Source organism: Rutilus rutilus, assembly GCF_951802725.1.
Source record: "Rutilus rutilus genome assembly, chromosome: 5".
Classification (NCBI taxonomy): Eukaryota; Metazoa; Chordata; class Actinopteri; order Cypriniformes; family Leuciscidae; genus Rutilus; species Rutilus rutilus.
In genome coordinates this window covers 28,671,063-28,686,943 of record NC_140213.1, presented here as the reverse complement: position 1 = coordinate 28,686,943, position 15,881 = coordinate 28,671,063, and the positions used below count along the sequence as shown (strand labels likewise).

Below are 15,881 nucleotides of genomic sequence, written 5' to 3'. Positions count from 1 at the left end.
GATCCCTCCGTCCTCGCGTCTTTTCCTTGCAGCCTTCCCTCGCATCCTACAGGGGGCGGAGCTGAGACGCGAGGAAAGGAAGCGAGGAGAGGAAACGAGGATGCACAAATTTACATTTACATTTACATTTAGTCATTTAGCAGACGCTTTTATCCAAAGCGACTTACAAATCAGGACTAAATTAAGCGAGTCATCATGAAGAGGCAAAAGACAACAACAACGCAAGAAGTGTTCAGAATACGAAGTTCAGGCATTATTCAGAGTAGCATAAGTATGATAAGTGGGATTTTAAGGGAAAGGTTTTTTTTTTTTTTTTTTTTTTTTTAATGAGTTTAGGTGCTCATGGAAGAGATGGGTTTTCAGCTGTTTTTTGAATGTTGTCAGGGATTCAGCATTCCGGATGAGGGTGGGGAGAGTGTTCCACCAGCATGGAACTGTGAATGAGAATGATCTGGAAAGTGATTTTGTGGCTTTCTGTGATGGAACCACGAGACGTCGCTTGTTGATTGATCGTAGGCGTCTGGTGGGGATGTAGGCTCGTAGGAGTGAGTGAAGGTAGGAGGGAGCTGAGCGTGTGATAGATCTGTAAGCAAGCGTCAATGCCTTGAACTTGATGCGAGCAGCGAGAGGTAGCCAGTGCAGAGAGATTAACAGAGGGGTGACGTGGGCCCTCTTGGGCTCGTTGAAGACAAGACGAGCTGCAGCATTCTGGATCATCTGAAGAGGTTTGGTAGCACATGCTGGAAGTCTGGCCAGAAGAGCATTGCAGTAGTCAAGCCTAGAAATGACCAGGGCCTGGACGAGGAGTTGTGTTGTGTGCTCAGTTAGGAAAGGCCTGATCTTCCTGATGTTGTGCAGCGCAAACCTGCATGATCGAGCTGTCTTTGAAATGTGATCTGTGAAGGTCAGCTGGTCATCAAACGTTACTCCCAGATTTCTGACCGACCTTGATGGGGTGATTGATGATGAATCAAGCTGGATGGTGAAGTCGTGCTGTAGAGACGGATTGGCAGGGAGGACGAGCAGCTCAGTCTTTGCCAGGTTGAGCTGCAGGTGATGTTCCTTCATCCATGTGGAGATGTCTGCCAGACAGCTCGAGACCCGTGCAGCTACTGTGGGATCATCTGGTCGAAATGAGAGGAAGAGTTGTGTGTCATCAGCATAGCAGTGGTAGGAAAAACCGTGTGCCTGTATGATGTGTCCCAGTGATGTAGTGTAGATGGAGAAGAGGAGGGGACCAAGAACTGAACCCTGGGGAACCCCTGTGGTCAGTTGATGTGCTCTGGATACCTCGCCTCTCCATGCGACTTTGAAGGACCTACCTGTGAGATAGGATTCAAACCAGTCGAGTGAAGTTCCTGTGATGCCCAGTGATGAGAGGCTGGACATAAGGATCTGATGGTTCACGGTGTCGAAGGCAGCAGACAGATCAAGGAGAATGAGGAGTGAAGATTTGGAAGCAGCTTTTGCAATCCGTAGGGCTTCTGTGACCGACAGTAATGCAGTCTCAGTTGAATGCCCTTTCTTGAAGCCAGATTGGTTGACATCTAGCTGGTTGTTTAGAGACAAGAAGGATGTTACTTGGTTGAAAACAGCTCTTTCAAGTGTTTTTGCAATGAATGGTAGGAGAGAGATGGGTCTGTAATTCTCTACAAAAGATGTGTTTAGCGTTGGTTTTTTAAGCAGTGGAGTGACCCGAGCCTGCTTGAATGCTGTAGGGAAGGTGCCAGTATGGAGGGATGAGTTGATGATGTGTGTGAGTGCTGGTAGAAGTGTGGGAGAGATGGCTTGTAGAAGGTGTGAGGGGATGGGGTCTAGAGGGCAGGTGGTAGGGTGACTGGAGAGGAGAAGTGTAGATACTTCTTCCTCTGTTAGCGGCGAAAAGGAGGACAGAGGGGTATTGGCTGTGGAATCCAGAGATGAGAATTGTGAGGGTGGGGGAAGAGAAGAAGACACGGCAGAGGAGAGATGGGAGGGGGAAAGTGAGCGTAGGTTTCGCCTGAGGGTGACTGGTGGTGGGGTTGGTGGCGCAGGGGTAGCGAGTTGTAGACTGAAGGTGATGAGGAAATGATCTGAAACATGGAGAGGCCTCACCAAAATGTTGTCTGTGATGCAGTTGCGTGTGTAAACCAGGTCCAGTTGGTTGCCTGATTTGTGAGTACCTGTGGTGATGTGTCGTTTGAGATCGAAGGAGGCTAGGAGAGAGGTGAAGTCTGTTGCATGTGGTTTTTCGAGATGAATGTTGAAGTCACCGAAGACTAGAAGTGGGGTGCCGTCCTCAGGGAAAGAGGACAGCAGCACATCCAGCTCCTCTACGAAGTTACCCAGCTGACCTGGGGGGCGATAAATTACTACAATATGGATCTTACTGGGAGTTGTAAGTGTGATAGCATGATATTCAAATGAATTGTTGTTGCATAGAGAAGAGAGCGCTGAGTATTTCCAATTGTTGGAAACGAGAAGCCCTGTCCCGCCACCCCTCCCAGACTGGCGAGGGGAGTGAGAAAAGGAGAAATTGCTAGAGAGAGCAGCGGGGGTTGCTGAGTCTTCAGGACGAATCCAGGTCTCAGTCAAGCCCAGGATACTGAGAGTAGAATGAGATGCAAAGGCTGGAATGAAGTCAGCTTTGTTGACTGCTGACTGACAATTCCATAGACCCACGGAAAGAGAGAGAGGAGTGTGTGAGGATGAGAGAATGGGACGCAGATTAGCAGTATCGCGCTGCCTTGTGCGCGTGATGAAAGGGCGTTGTCGAACGATAACAGGAATGTGTTGAAAACACATGCTGATTCGGGAGAAAGATAAGATAAGAAGTGGAAAGGGAAAAGGCGAATTTTAAGTGCCTTTCTGGTGTCCCTGCTCGGTGGAGTCGCGCAGGTAGAGTCGATGGTCTTTACCCGAGTCGGTCTTCACACGAGGAGGCTGAACACGAGAGCTGAACGCTTCCGCTGACGCTTCCGCGACAGCGCGCAAAATACACAGATATACAATAAGAATTGAGTATATCTTGAGTATACAAATAAGAGTATACAAATAAGAATTGAGAAGCACCCTTTGTCCTTCCCATTTAAACAACTTCCTTGTTCTGACTCACTTATAAAGACAGTCTTTGCCGCCATCTAATGGCGTAATAATGTAACTCACTGAAGTCCAAAATACGACCCTTTCTCAATACCAAATACGGCGTATTATTTATATAATATAATATATAATATAATTGAACAACAATATTTAAATTAACAACAATAGCCATTATAAAAGACAATAGGAAATAAACACAAGCAAACAATTCAGTCAAACAGATTGTAAAATAGGCACTATGATTTTATATTAGTCACATATTTGAGGTCTAAATAACTACACAAAAAAACTCTTAAAATTACATTTAGTGATACAATAACAATAGTATTTTTGAAAATGCAATGCCAGTCTGTGAAAGAACTGTTGTATAAAATATAATATAATATAATGTATAATAATGTCAAATAAAATGTTAAAATATAATATAAAAATATATATATAATCAGGCAACATTCTTTATTAGATTTTATTAGATTTAAATAGATTTTTGAAAATCCCAAGCTAATGTGTGACTAATAATATAAATGAACATGGCTCTCCAAAGTGATGCTCTATAAATGAGAGTAAGTCATATTGGAACATGTTTTTGAGTCTATGAGACCTGATGATCAGGGGCAAAACTGAAAAGGTCTAATTGACTTTAGCTATATGGGTTTTGTTTGTTATTTATGCCTTAAAAATACTGAAATTAAACCAGTTAAATACACAAATACAGACATATGAAGAACTAAACCAACCAACAGTTTTCATGAAGCATTATTATTATGGTATTAGGTAGCCTACTTTGATTATAATAGCTAATAAATCTAATAGTTGATTTTTGATGAGTTTATTTGTATGATATTGCATACATTATCCATAATAATAATAAAAACCTATTTATTAAACATATAGGTGCATTGAGTTCACCTTGTTTTGACTAGTAGCCTGTTAACTGTTAATTACCTGCAGAGGGCGCTGAAATACTTAATAATGGGGTTTCGCATGACATCATTGGAGATGAACCTAGTAATTTTATCAGATAAATGCAAAGCCAACAACAAATTATTTTTCTAGTTTTCTACGTGTACAAGCCAGAATGAACTCATATCCTAGCTTTACATTAATACTTTGTCTAAACTAGTGCATACCACATTTAGACATCCCATAATGCTATCTATCTATCTATCTATCTATCTATCTATAGGCCACATCTTTTCTATTTCTTATCCAAATATCTCGCGTTTGTCTCATGAGATCAGCTCATCCTCCTCAGCACACATGTGGTGTGTTTAATATTGCATGTTCCTCCTCCACTGGTGCAGGTGACGCGTCTCGTGAGCGCAGCGCTGCGTGGGGAACTGATGACCACTGGGATCGCGCGTGGGCGGCGCTTCACGCAGCAGGTTTGTGTGTGTCTCTACAGCAGTGAGACAGACATTAAAGACAGACAGTGGAAGACTGGAGCAAATGAGCGCGGGGAGACACTGAATGCGTGACAGAGCGAGGGAGAGTCTGCTCGGGGAAAATCACATTCGCGTCTTTGGACAGAGGTGAGTGAAGCCTGCTCTTTACTGCTGTCACGCGAGTCGCGTTCACCGGGATCTTGCGTGACGCGGAGACGCGCTGGCTGGCGTGGGGCGCGTGTCTGTGGAGAACAGACAGAGAAAGCGCTGCTTATTCATTTCAGACAGCACAAGGATGTGGCTTTATCAGCAGGAATTGCTTGGATTATAGTGATTCTTCTCCTCGTTTATGTGGTTTGAGATCAAATAACACCGTCTGATCTCTGCTTTAGTTACATGTGCCTCCAGCAGCAGAAGGTATGCTTGCCTTACATTCAATCTAACAACATCCAAATATATGCATGTTGGATAATAATAATAATTATAACAATATTTGTGTGATATTTATATTTCTCAACATATTATTTTATAAACAATTACAGTATAAACGTTAAATAAAACAGTAATACATAAATTCATATTTCTATTAATATATAAATGTATCAACATTATATATTTAATATGACTAAATAGTGTTATTAATAATGTCTGTGTAATGTATATCAATGTGTAATTTGTGTGTTTTTTTTACATATAATACAATATGTAATAATAAAAACAATTTCAATATGTACATAATAATAATGAATAGTAAATATAAATATTACACAATTAAATTGTTAAAATCATTATTGTCAATGTGTGTTCTCATTTATGGGTCGCATTTTATGTAAAACACTAGGCTATATTGTTGGCTCTTTGATGAATTTCTTATGTTTCTGTATTGTAAGTCGTTTTTTAAAACGTCTGCTAAATGCATAAATATATATGTAAAAATAAGGGCCTAGTTGTCCAACAGTCTGAATATGCTCATGCACTGTTTACACTGTTGGGCGTGTAAGCAGCTCATGACTGTGTTCAGAGACTGGACTAATGAGAAGTCCATCATCCAAAAATACTCCAAGATTGCTGATGGAATGTATGTTATATTTTGGAAAAGATTCTATAAAGATTTTGGTAAGATTCTATAAAGATTTTGGTAAGATCCAAGAATCTGAAAGGTTCAGCTCTACTGGATGAACCAAAATTGGGAATCTCAGGTTCACCAGTGGGTGTTGGATTCTTATTGGATCCCTTGGATCGTTTCCAAATTATGATTTAAATACCATTAGCATTCCCTCAGGATTTTTAAAAAGCCATGAACCTTGTCAGTGATCGAACTACATTGGGTTAGTGAGTTTGGCTTCCTTTGTCATTGGATAAAAATAATATATGTATACAGGTTCTTAATATGCTGAAGCTTTTACAAGTGTGTTTATTTAAAAGCATAAATTCAGATCGAAAGCTTTAGGGTTATTTGTGTGGTTTTATTGCAGTGGTGTTTCAGTATAGTTGGTGGATCTGTTTGACATAATAGTATATGTGTGAGATAAGAGCAATGGTTCAGCTCACTTTGGACTGAATGGGGTCATGTATCATGTATTTTACCAGTTAAGTCAAGCGCGTGTTTCTTCCGGGATATTACACCAAGTTCTGATATCTGTAAAAGGCCTGTAGAAGCTCTCCTATACATGTGCTTTAAAGGGAACGAGGAAGTGGCAAACAGCACAAATTCATCATTCCAATGTTTTACTTCTGAACCAAAATGTGAACCAACCAATTGGCTTTTGCAGTATCGCCTCTAGTTTGTGGAGCACAGGGTTTTCATTCTCATAACGTTGTCGTCATCGTTTATTGAGTATTTTTAGCAGTGAGATGGCATCATTGTGTTGTTTTGAGTGAGTTGAAATGCTCATCCAGTCTAATTTTGTCTAGGTGTGATGTAAGCATTTTTGCGTGTGGGACTCTGATTGCTTGAAAGCGCATGCATGAAGTACCAGCGTCCGTCTGCAGATCTGTAGATAGTATCAAACCTATTCATTTATTGGGGTTGGGGAGCTGTCAGTGTGAAGTGGGGGTCGCTGATTCAGAAGTAAGCACACCCTTGGGCCACACGTCACCATATGGTTTCAGTAACACCCTGTTTATCATCCCAAAACATGGGGCAAAAAACATCCCAACCACCCCCTCACAGATGTGTAGGCCTATTTGGCCTAGAAGCACTGCAGTGACTTCATACTCATTGTTATGTGAGTGTGTCTGACTGTACTTTTTGATCTGACCAGATTTGCAAAAGCATTTTACAGTTAGTTAAAAAACAAATGATAAGCAAGAGATTTCTATAATCAGTAAATGTGTATTTTCTGTCTTTGGTTTTTAGTGCGCATTAAGCGCATCTTTCTGGGAAACTTGCTTTTTATGGTGGAAGGATGATGTGGAAATTTTTCGCATGTTTCACAGCAACTAAGGTCAAATAACACACTTGTGGTGTTGTGGATAAAATGTGTGCAATTTGGATATAACTATGAGATTTATATACCAAATCAGAATCTATGCACGTACGCACAGAAAGTTTCTCTATTTTAAAGTGCAGTATGTAATTTCTACACCACGTGCGAAAACAAACTTGATTTTATATTGTAGACTTCAGCAGAAAATGTAAATGCCGCTTACCAGTGCAAAATTCGTCACCATTATGCTAGGGTATTGGGCAATTCCACGCAAAACTGTCACATCCATAACGCCAACACAATGCCATGGTATTTAGTTGGCGTTATGGATGTGACAGTTTTGCGCGGAATTGCCCTATTATGGATGGTTGTGAAAATCGAAAGCTAATACCTTCAAGTTGCTATGAATGTTTTTAAAACCCCTTTTTATTATTTAGGATGTACACTATCTTTCAAAAGTTTGGGGTCGCTACGGTATTTGAATGTTTTTGAAAAGTCTTTATGGAGCCGTTTACACGACACCGTTTTAAACTTAAAACGGAAAAATTGTAATTTGCTTTGTCTGTTCAATTACACGACAACAGTGTTTTGGGGGCCTGAAAATGCAAATTTTGAAAACAATACCATTATTGTTTTGATCTAAACAAAAAAAAAGTGAATTTGTGAAAACGGTGGCGTCATGCGCATGTGTATTACGTGTTTAGTCTATAGGCACGTGGTGATTCTTTACAAAGTGATATCGCCAACTACAGGCCTGGCAGCATAATACAGCGTTTTTTGTCCTTTTTGCAAATCTTTGAACGGTAATCGATTTGACAATGTTGTAGTCTGTAGTATACAAAAAAAGCAAAGGAAGAACTTTTCCGTTTTTAGTACATCATTGTCAAGTAAACGTACCCTTATGCTTACCAAGGCTGCATGTATTTGTTCAAATTGAAGTAAAAACTGTAATATTGTGAAATACAACAATTTAAAGTAACTATTTTATTTAACTATTAAGTAACTATTTTCTTTTTGAGTATATTTTAAAGGCCCACTGCAGCATTATTCAATGTGATGATGTTATTTCCACTTAAACTGGAAGATAGCACGTGACATATTGAGCAGCTCCTCCCCTTTTTAAAATAGCCAATAGCGTTTGATAACAATTTGGCCAGAGCTTTTGAGCTCAGTAAAGCCGCATTTGACAGCTTATGACAGCCATAGTCTAATAGATTCCCCTTTTAGATTTAATATGAAACTGTTACTAAAGCAAAACAATGAATGTAATCGTGCTGAGGTTGTGTAGTTTAAAAAAGCCAAATTTATGTTGGTGCATAGAATCGGTGTTATCTCTTCTACTTGTCAGTGCTGTTTCTAACGCCAAGTCTGTCTAAACGTTTCTCCTCCTAATCTCCTCCAAATCGCTTTAAAATGTAGGATTCTGTGTAGAATTTAAATGGATCTGATTCGTTTTGTGGTCTGTGCCGTCTCGCGGATATGATGACTCCGCCCTGTGCTATCGTGAAACCAGACTTCATTCGCCCCAATGTAAAGCATATTTACACTGTCGTTCCCTATCCCCTATACAATGCACTGTATGCCATTCACCATATAGAAAATAGTAATTGTATAAACAAGTGACCAATTTCAGTCTCAGCTGAGTCTTTATAATGTAGTGGGTGGGATTCTTTAGATTCTAGAGAGCATTTGATTGGACAGAAAATCTGATGAGAAGCTAAAGTGCAGAGTGATGTCATCTAAATTGTTGATCCATATTGGGCGTAAACTTTGAACACTTATATCTCCTAAATGCGAATCTTGTGAGTTGTTCAAAGCGTTTCTGATGATTGTTAGAACGCAGACGCCTGACTGTTACCCCTTTTCCACCAAGGCAGTGCTGGTGCCGGTTCGGAGCCGGTGCCTACTCGCGAACCAGTTCTTTGTGTTTCCGCAGCCAAAGAACCGGTTCTCGGCCAGGAAAATTGGTTCCAAAGCGGCACCAACTCTTTGCTGGACTAGAACCGTTCTTTTACCATGTCATGCTTACGTCGGGGACTGGGGGCGGGGTTATTGTCGAACTTCTTCTCGAACGTAACCTCCATCTATAGTAATCCAGACGAGCAGCACAAATGTGTTCTAAAAGTCTTCTTCTGACCCCAATATAGGATCGCAAAGCCAGGAGAAACATTTGCAGAAAGATGATGTAGTCCGCCATTGTAATTGTTATGCTTGAATTTGGCGCAAGCGTTTCTAGGCAAGCTAAGACGTAGCCTATGGCAACGTACACAGTGATGTAATGACGTTGTTCGCTGGGCTCTCTAGTTCTGAGAAGGTTCGCAAGTTGAACCAACTTTGAACCAGCACCAGTTCCGAACCAGTTCTTTTTTTGGTGGAAAAGGGGTATTTGAGATGGCGAACGGGAACATGGTTTGTGTAACATTAGCAGCACATTATTAGCTGTTGATAACACAGTCAAGCAAAATACTAAATATATTTATTACCGTTATGTGTCCGACGTTGTAGTGAGTGATACCATTGTGCAGCGTTTACCTCAGTAAGTTGGCCAAGTGGATCTCTGAGCTGGTCGAAGTGAGTGGAGGCGGGGCAAATTTGCATATTCATGGTTCCGCATATACGAAATGAAGCAAGGCTGTAGAGTTCTTGCTGTTCTTGTGTTCTTGCTGAATAAAATAATTCATTTCTTTTCAAAAAGAATCTTTCTGAGCTTACATGTGATCTTTTTTAATTTGTTTGTAGAAAAACAATGGAAGAAACAAGTTAGAGTAAAAATAAGGAGGTTCTACTGATGGAAGTAGAAGCATGTGGGAATATAATTTTTTATCTATTCTGTTACTAACAAAAGCAAGAATGCAGATTGTGTTAGCCAGTTACAGCGGCGGACAGTGCAGCTACTCTGTACCGTTGCAGAGAAGGGAAATAAAAAGGGTTTAATCTTAAGGTCACGTCCATAAAAAAAAGAAGCATTGCACAGGAAGAGTGTAGGAGTCAGTAGTGGGCTCGGTCCTTTAGTGTCACTGGTCAGATGCCTGTTTGCCATTGTGATTTTCATGTGACTGCTTAAAAGTGTCATATAATCAGTAGAAAGATTTCCCTTGATCTTTTTAAATAGTTCATTGTATTCTGATTATGAAACTAAGCTGAAATAATGTCTCGTTCCACCCACATTTAAAGACAAACAATGCCAACTTGGTGCAGTGAAACAGTACTGCACACCCATTATGTAGTTTGTGTATTCATATTAAGATGGACTTTGCTCAGGAGGTGTATAACAAGAGCTGGATGCCGCATTCAGAATTTTATAACCTAATTTACTTATGCGAATACAGTCCCTGCGTACCTTTTGAAGGTTGTGAGTTTGTAGCATGCATGCAGGTTTTGAATTTGCGTTCCTGTGGCCCATTTTCCCCTGCCTTTTTTATTGTTATGTAATGCCTGTCACTGTACGTTATCATCTCCGCACATGTCCCCCAAATGAGTTCAGAAGAAATGAGCCACGGCATCTCTGTCCGCTTCTCCTCTTCTAATCCCCTTTATTTAACCCGACTCCCAACTCTTCCTCACCCTTTTTCCCGCTCAGCTTGTACTGTATGGCACATTGGTTTTGAATTGTCTTGCTCAGGACAGTAAGAAACCACACAGAACACCCTAACAGTGCTTAAAACATCTTAGCAACTGCATAGTGACATGCTAGAAACCCTTTGGGACACCTTAGCAACTCCATAGCAACGTGCTAGAAACTACTTAAAAAACCTTAGGAACTGGATAGCAACGCTAGCAACACTCTGGCATTCATCCCACGCCCTTATATGACAGTGTGTTTTACAAAAATCTTATTTTTTTTATATTGTTGATATATAAATAGTTACTGTATAACATGCTGCATTCATGTCATGAGCTTTACTTTGTTAAAAAGAAATGTGCATATGTTATTCCACTTTCATCCTCTTTTGTGTTGTATCTGTATTTGTTAATGCTTCTCATGTTGATCTCATGGGATCTGCCAAATTGGATGGCATGGCACCGCACTGGCATGTTATGCCGCGTTCCAGGCAACCTGTAACTCGTGTTTTTCCAACTCGGAACTGGGAGTACATCGTTCCAGGCAACCTGTAACCCGTGTTTTTCCAACCTTATACCCGTGAAAGTGCACTGGAATGGCAGTCAAACCCGTGACTTCCCACCCGTGAACTCGTACTAGATCGATGTACTCCCAGTTACGAGTTGGAAAAACACGGGTTAAAGGTTGCCTGGAACGCGGCATTATTCCCAATAACAACTGGTAAAAACTAGGTGTGTAACGATTCATCAACTACATCGATGTATCGATTTATATTCCTACGATCCAACTTCATCGATCTGTGCTCGGCAAGTTGGTCTTCCGGACGACATATATCAATCTAACATTGTTTTAAAAGGTAATGAATCGATTGTATCGATACTAGGAAATAACGCATTGGATTTAAGCACGTCAGACTTTATATGGATGTTTTTTCTTAGCACTTTTAATGTGTTTCCCACAGAATTAGATTCTATTTGCGGTGGTGTGGTGTTTGGGGACCGGGGACCGGGGCGGGGCGGGGCGGGGCGGGGGTGGGGGGGGGGTGATTAAGTTAAATATATATATATATATATATATATATATATATATATATAATGTTTATATATATATATCATATATTTTTATTGACAAGTACACATTCCCATTGCCAACACTTAGTGTCAGATAACTTAAAGACTTTGCCATTGCTACATTTCTATGCTATGACTGCTCCACAGACTTTTTGTTGCAAATTTTGCTCACACACAAACCTGGAACTGGACACACACACACACACACACACACACACACACACACACACACACAAACTCACAAACTTACTGACACACTCAAACACAGGCTCACACACTCAAACACAGGCTCACACACTCTCACACATTCAAAAAGACTCACACACACAGATTCAAACACAGACACACATTCACACACACTCAGACCGAAACACAGACTCAGACACACACAGGCTCACACACACACACCAAACTGGACCTGGAGGTGGACACACACAGACTCAGACACACACACACACGCACACCTGGAGATTGAGGTGGACAAAAACCAACACACACCAACCTGAACCTGGAGATAATAATAATATAATGTCTAGTCTGGTGGCTGTGATATGAACCTACCAACGTCCGTTGCAATGATTTTTGGAATGACTGATCGCGAGAGGAACAAATTACGTTTTAGTCGCATAACATCGGTTAATGGAAACGCCGTCATTTCGCAATAGTTGTAACGTTAATTGATATTTAGAAAAAAAAAAATTCGCAAAAGTTTTGCGCGAATCTGTAATGAAACGCGACCGCGCTTAACATCTAGACAACTTCTCAGAGTTATGTTGAGCAACAGTGTTTATTATACTAACCATTCAACTCCGGATTGATTCTGGAATCTTCGCTGGGGGAATAAGCATTAAGCACCAGCAACAATCCGCCCTCTACATGTTCATGTTTTGATTCAGATCGTGCGGTAAGAGAAGGAGGGGCTAGTCGTGCCTCCATTGTCAGTTTGTGAGAGAGAGGGGGAGCAAGCAGCGCGAATAAAATACAATTTTACCCATATTAAATAGTTAAAAAATCTGAATCAATCCGTGGCGGTCAGCGTTGATATGTGGCGGGCCGCCACAAATTAATGAATGTATGGGAAACCCTGAAAGGCGTTAAACGTTACTCGATTCAGTCTGCCTATCTGTGACGTCGTCGCCTATCTGTGACGTCGTCGCCATGCGTAACGCGCCAGCAACAGCGCAAAGACAACAAGCAGCGCAAAGTCTCTCACCACAGAAAAACTGACTTTCCTGTCTCTCAGCCGCTATACTGCAGTAGCGCGCACTCTTCAATTGCACACGCAAATGCGGCGGAGCGTGCTGTATCACTTCACTAAAGTGCAAAAGACATACGAGAATGCAACGTCGTAAATTAGTAAGTTAAGAAATAAAAGTAAAACTAAAATACCAATAAATTACATTATTGGTAGTACGTCATGTGTGTTGCTATTTATCAGGAGCAGTTTCCATGTTTCTTTACCAGTTCTTCTAAGTATTGTGTATCACCATGGTAGCCTAATTGTTGTTTGTTTCCATAACAAAATGCCACTTACTGGTTATTTTGTATATTTTTATATGACTGTGGTGGCTCATACCAAGATTGTATTAACAAAAACTAGTTTGGGACTACTATTTAATAGCTTAACCTCGCAGTGCCTACTGTTTATCAGTATTTGTCATATTCTTAAAAAAAATGTGTATGTTAAGTAAAGGGGGACAGAACTTGTGTGTCAACAATTTTTGTGTAAACAAATGTATTATAATAGGCGGCCTATATAATTCCTAAAAAGGTGGGTCGCGGCTTGATGACCATGGGGAAATGTGGGTCCCATGGCCAAACTATTCAAAACATCATTCAATGTTGTGATAATCGTAATTAATAATCGCAATTACAATTTCAAGGGAATAATCGACAATTATAATTTTTGTCATAATCATTCAGTCCTACTTTATTCAAATAAAATCTGAATGCATTTGACATTAATTGTTGTTTACTTGTTTGTTTATATCCATAATTAATTGATATCTGATTCCCTTACAAGAATTTTTGGCTAAAAAGTCACTGAATCGATTCGGATCGTATCGTTCTGAATGAACCAATATCGTCCTTGAATCGTATCGACAACCACGAATCGCGATACAAATCGAATCGTTGTTAAAACTAATCGTTACACCCCTAGTAAAAACTGATCAGCAGCGCTTTACGCTTCCTAGGAACGTTTTTTCCTTGTGAAAGTTTTGCAGTTGGTGAGCTATACAATTACATTTTATTATAAAAAATTAAAAGTCAAATCAACATTTTGTGTACAGTTATTTAATTATGTCATTCGGTAACGCGGACTCGATCTCTTGTTTCACACAAACGCAGCTGCTGCCATTTTGCGACGATTGTTTTGCACTCTGTAATGGATTATAACATAACAAACAGGAATGATTTCATCTCAAATCAATATCTCTTATCCCCATAATTATTTATGTGGTGAAATGCAGTGTAATAAGTGGTATGACTGTACCGTATCCCTTAAATGTTCGTCTAATTTGAACCTGCCGCTTGCTAGCAACTGCTTTCTTCTCGGAAGCTTTGCATTTAGAGAGCTAATAAAATATTTTGATCAATATTTCATGTCAATTATTTACTTATGTGGCAAGTAGCCATGTAATAATAAGCAAGTAATCTCTGCTTCTTGTCGGGGTTCTGATAACCTTGTCAAGGTTTATTCTGCGATAACAACTGGGTGGATGTACATTATCCCTTACATAAAACTGGTTGTTATTTGTGGTTTGCTATTGGTGGATGTCATGTGAGTGACAGGTTGTCCCGCCCTCACGCCAGTAAACACATCATCAGAGAAGAGAGAGATGTGGCTGCAAAAGGTAGGGGAAGTTATTTTGTTTAAAGATTATGAAGGCACATGAATTTAAAAATAAAAATAATAATATGCACTTGATATTATGATATTATAATCATTTATAATAAATACTGCAATATTCCATAAAAAATAGGAATTTACATTTTTATGTTCATGGTGTCTATAGGCAGATTATACTTGATACTTGTTTTAGCCAAATTCCCATGCACATTTACTAGAGCTGCACTATTAATCTTTAAAAAAAAATCACGATCTTGATTCAAACACACATACGAAAAACCTGATATAGTTTTACCATAAATTTTCTGGCCATGAAAAGCCACAGAAGCTGGCATAACGTTAAAAAACAAACAAACAAACACCCAACGCGATCATATTCCAAAATGACAACGATTCGCCTGTGTCTGTTGACAAAATCACAGCGAAACATTGGCGCTGATTTTGAGTCAGAGAGAGCAGATCATGTATGAAACCGCTTCACAGACAGTCTTTTCAAACACACAGTATCGTTATATCTGTGTAACAAATACTCATATTATCACATAAGTACTGGGATAGAAGTTTATAGCTACGATATAAACACTGATGTCTACGGAAGCGATCAAAACGGAGCAAATCACTTTTTGAAAGCAACTTGACGCTTCAAATAACGATTGTATCAAATATATCGTTACACCAGTAGGTGGCGACAAGTGACTGTTTAAAAAATTATTTTTCATTGAATCATTCATTCAAGAGATTCGTTCAAAAACACTGATTCATCCAGTAATGAAACAAGTGAAGTATTTATTAGTGAATCATTGAATCATTCATTCTTTCAAGTTAATTAAAGGTACAATATGTACGAATTTTGCATTAAAATATCCCATAATCTCAAGGCCAGTGTTATATATTTTGTTAAGTTGATTACTTACAATATCCCAAATGTTTCCAACTATTTTTAAATCGTGAGAAAATTGCGATTTTAACCAAGGAAACGGGGCGTTAGAGCAGGGGGGAGCTGGGAGTCGCCAGTCAATTGCGTCATATCCGCGTTACCCTCGGTTTCCGCTCGTACTGCGTGGAGTCCTTGACAAATGCGGAAGTTGTAGTTGTAGCGTCTATCAAGCAACAAACGTTAGCTTGTTTTGTGCAGTTGTTATGGAACACAATTATTCTTTACCGATTGCAGCTGGTTCTGTCAACAAAGCATGCTTAATTTTATATTTTCCAAATGTAGCATTCGGTAATAGTTATGTTTATGTAAGGGAAGTATTATTGCTTTAGATTTGTGTTTAGTTTATTGACATTGTTTATCACGTCTGGTGTTTATGGCCATGTAAATAAATATAGCATGTGTTATACATAAAGATTAATCAGTATTTTGGCAAATTATGTGGGTATGTTCGAATGTACTTTTACAACAATTGTTTAGAACACGTAAAACTGCGCCGCGTTATCACAACAATGAATTCGACATACAGTAACATATATTAATAACCAATTTAGTATTAAACCTTACTT

General features: G+C 39.7%; 1 protein-coding gene across 2 annotated transcripts in view; it reads left to right on the top strand.

Moving 5' to 3' along the window:
* The first annotated feature begins 4,430 nt into the window (after positions 1-4,430).
* pak1 (p21 protein (Cdc42/Rac)-activated kinase 1) overlaps positions 4,431-15,881 on the top strand; it is a 54,827-nt gene continuing 43,376 nt past the window's right edge. The window contains exon 1 of one of the 2 annotated variants that reach the window (XM_084409866.1): positions 4,431-4,613. Coding sequence is in view for 1 of the 2 variants with exons in the window: in XM_084409865.1 (XP_084265991.1) it covers positions 4,863-4,883 (21 nt within the window). In the remaining variant the exon portion in view is untranslated. Of the gene's footprint in view, positions 4,884-15,881 lie in introns of both variants that reach the window. The other variant, XM_084409865.1, reaches the window with a different exon arrangement.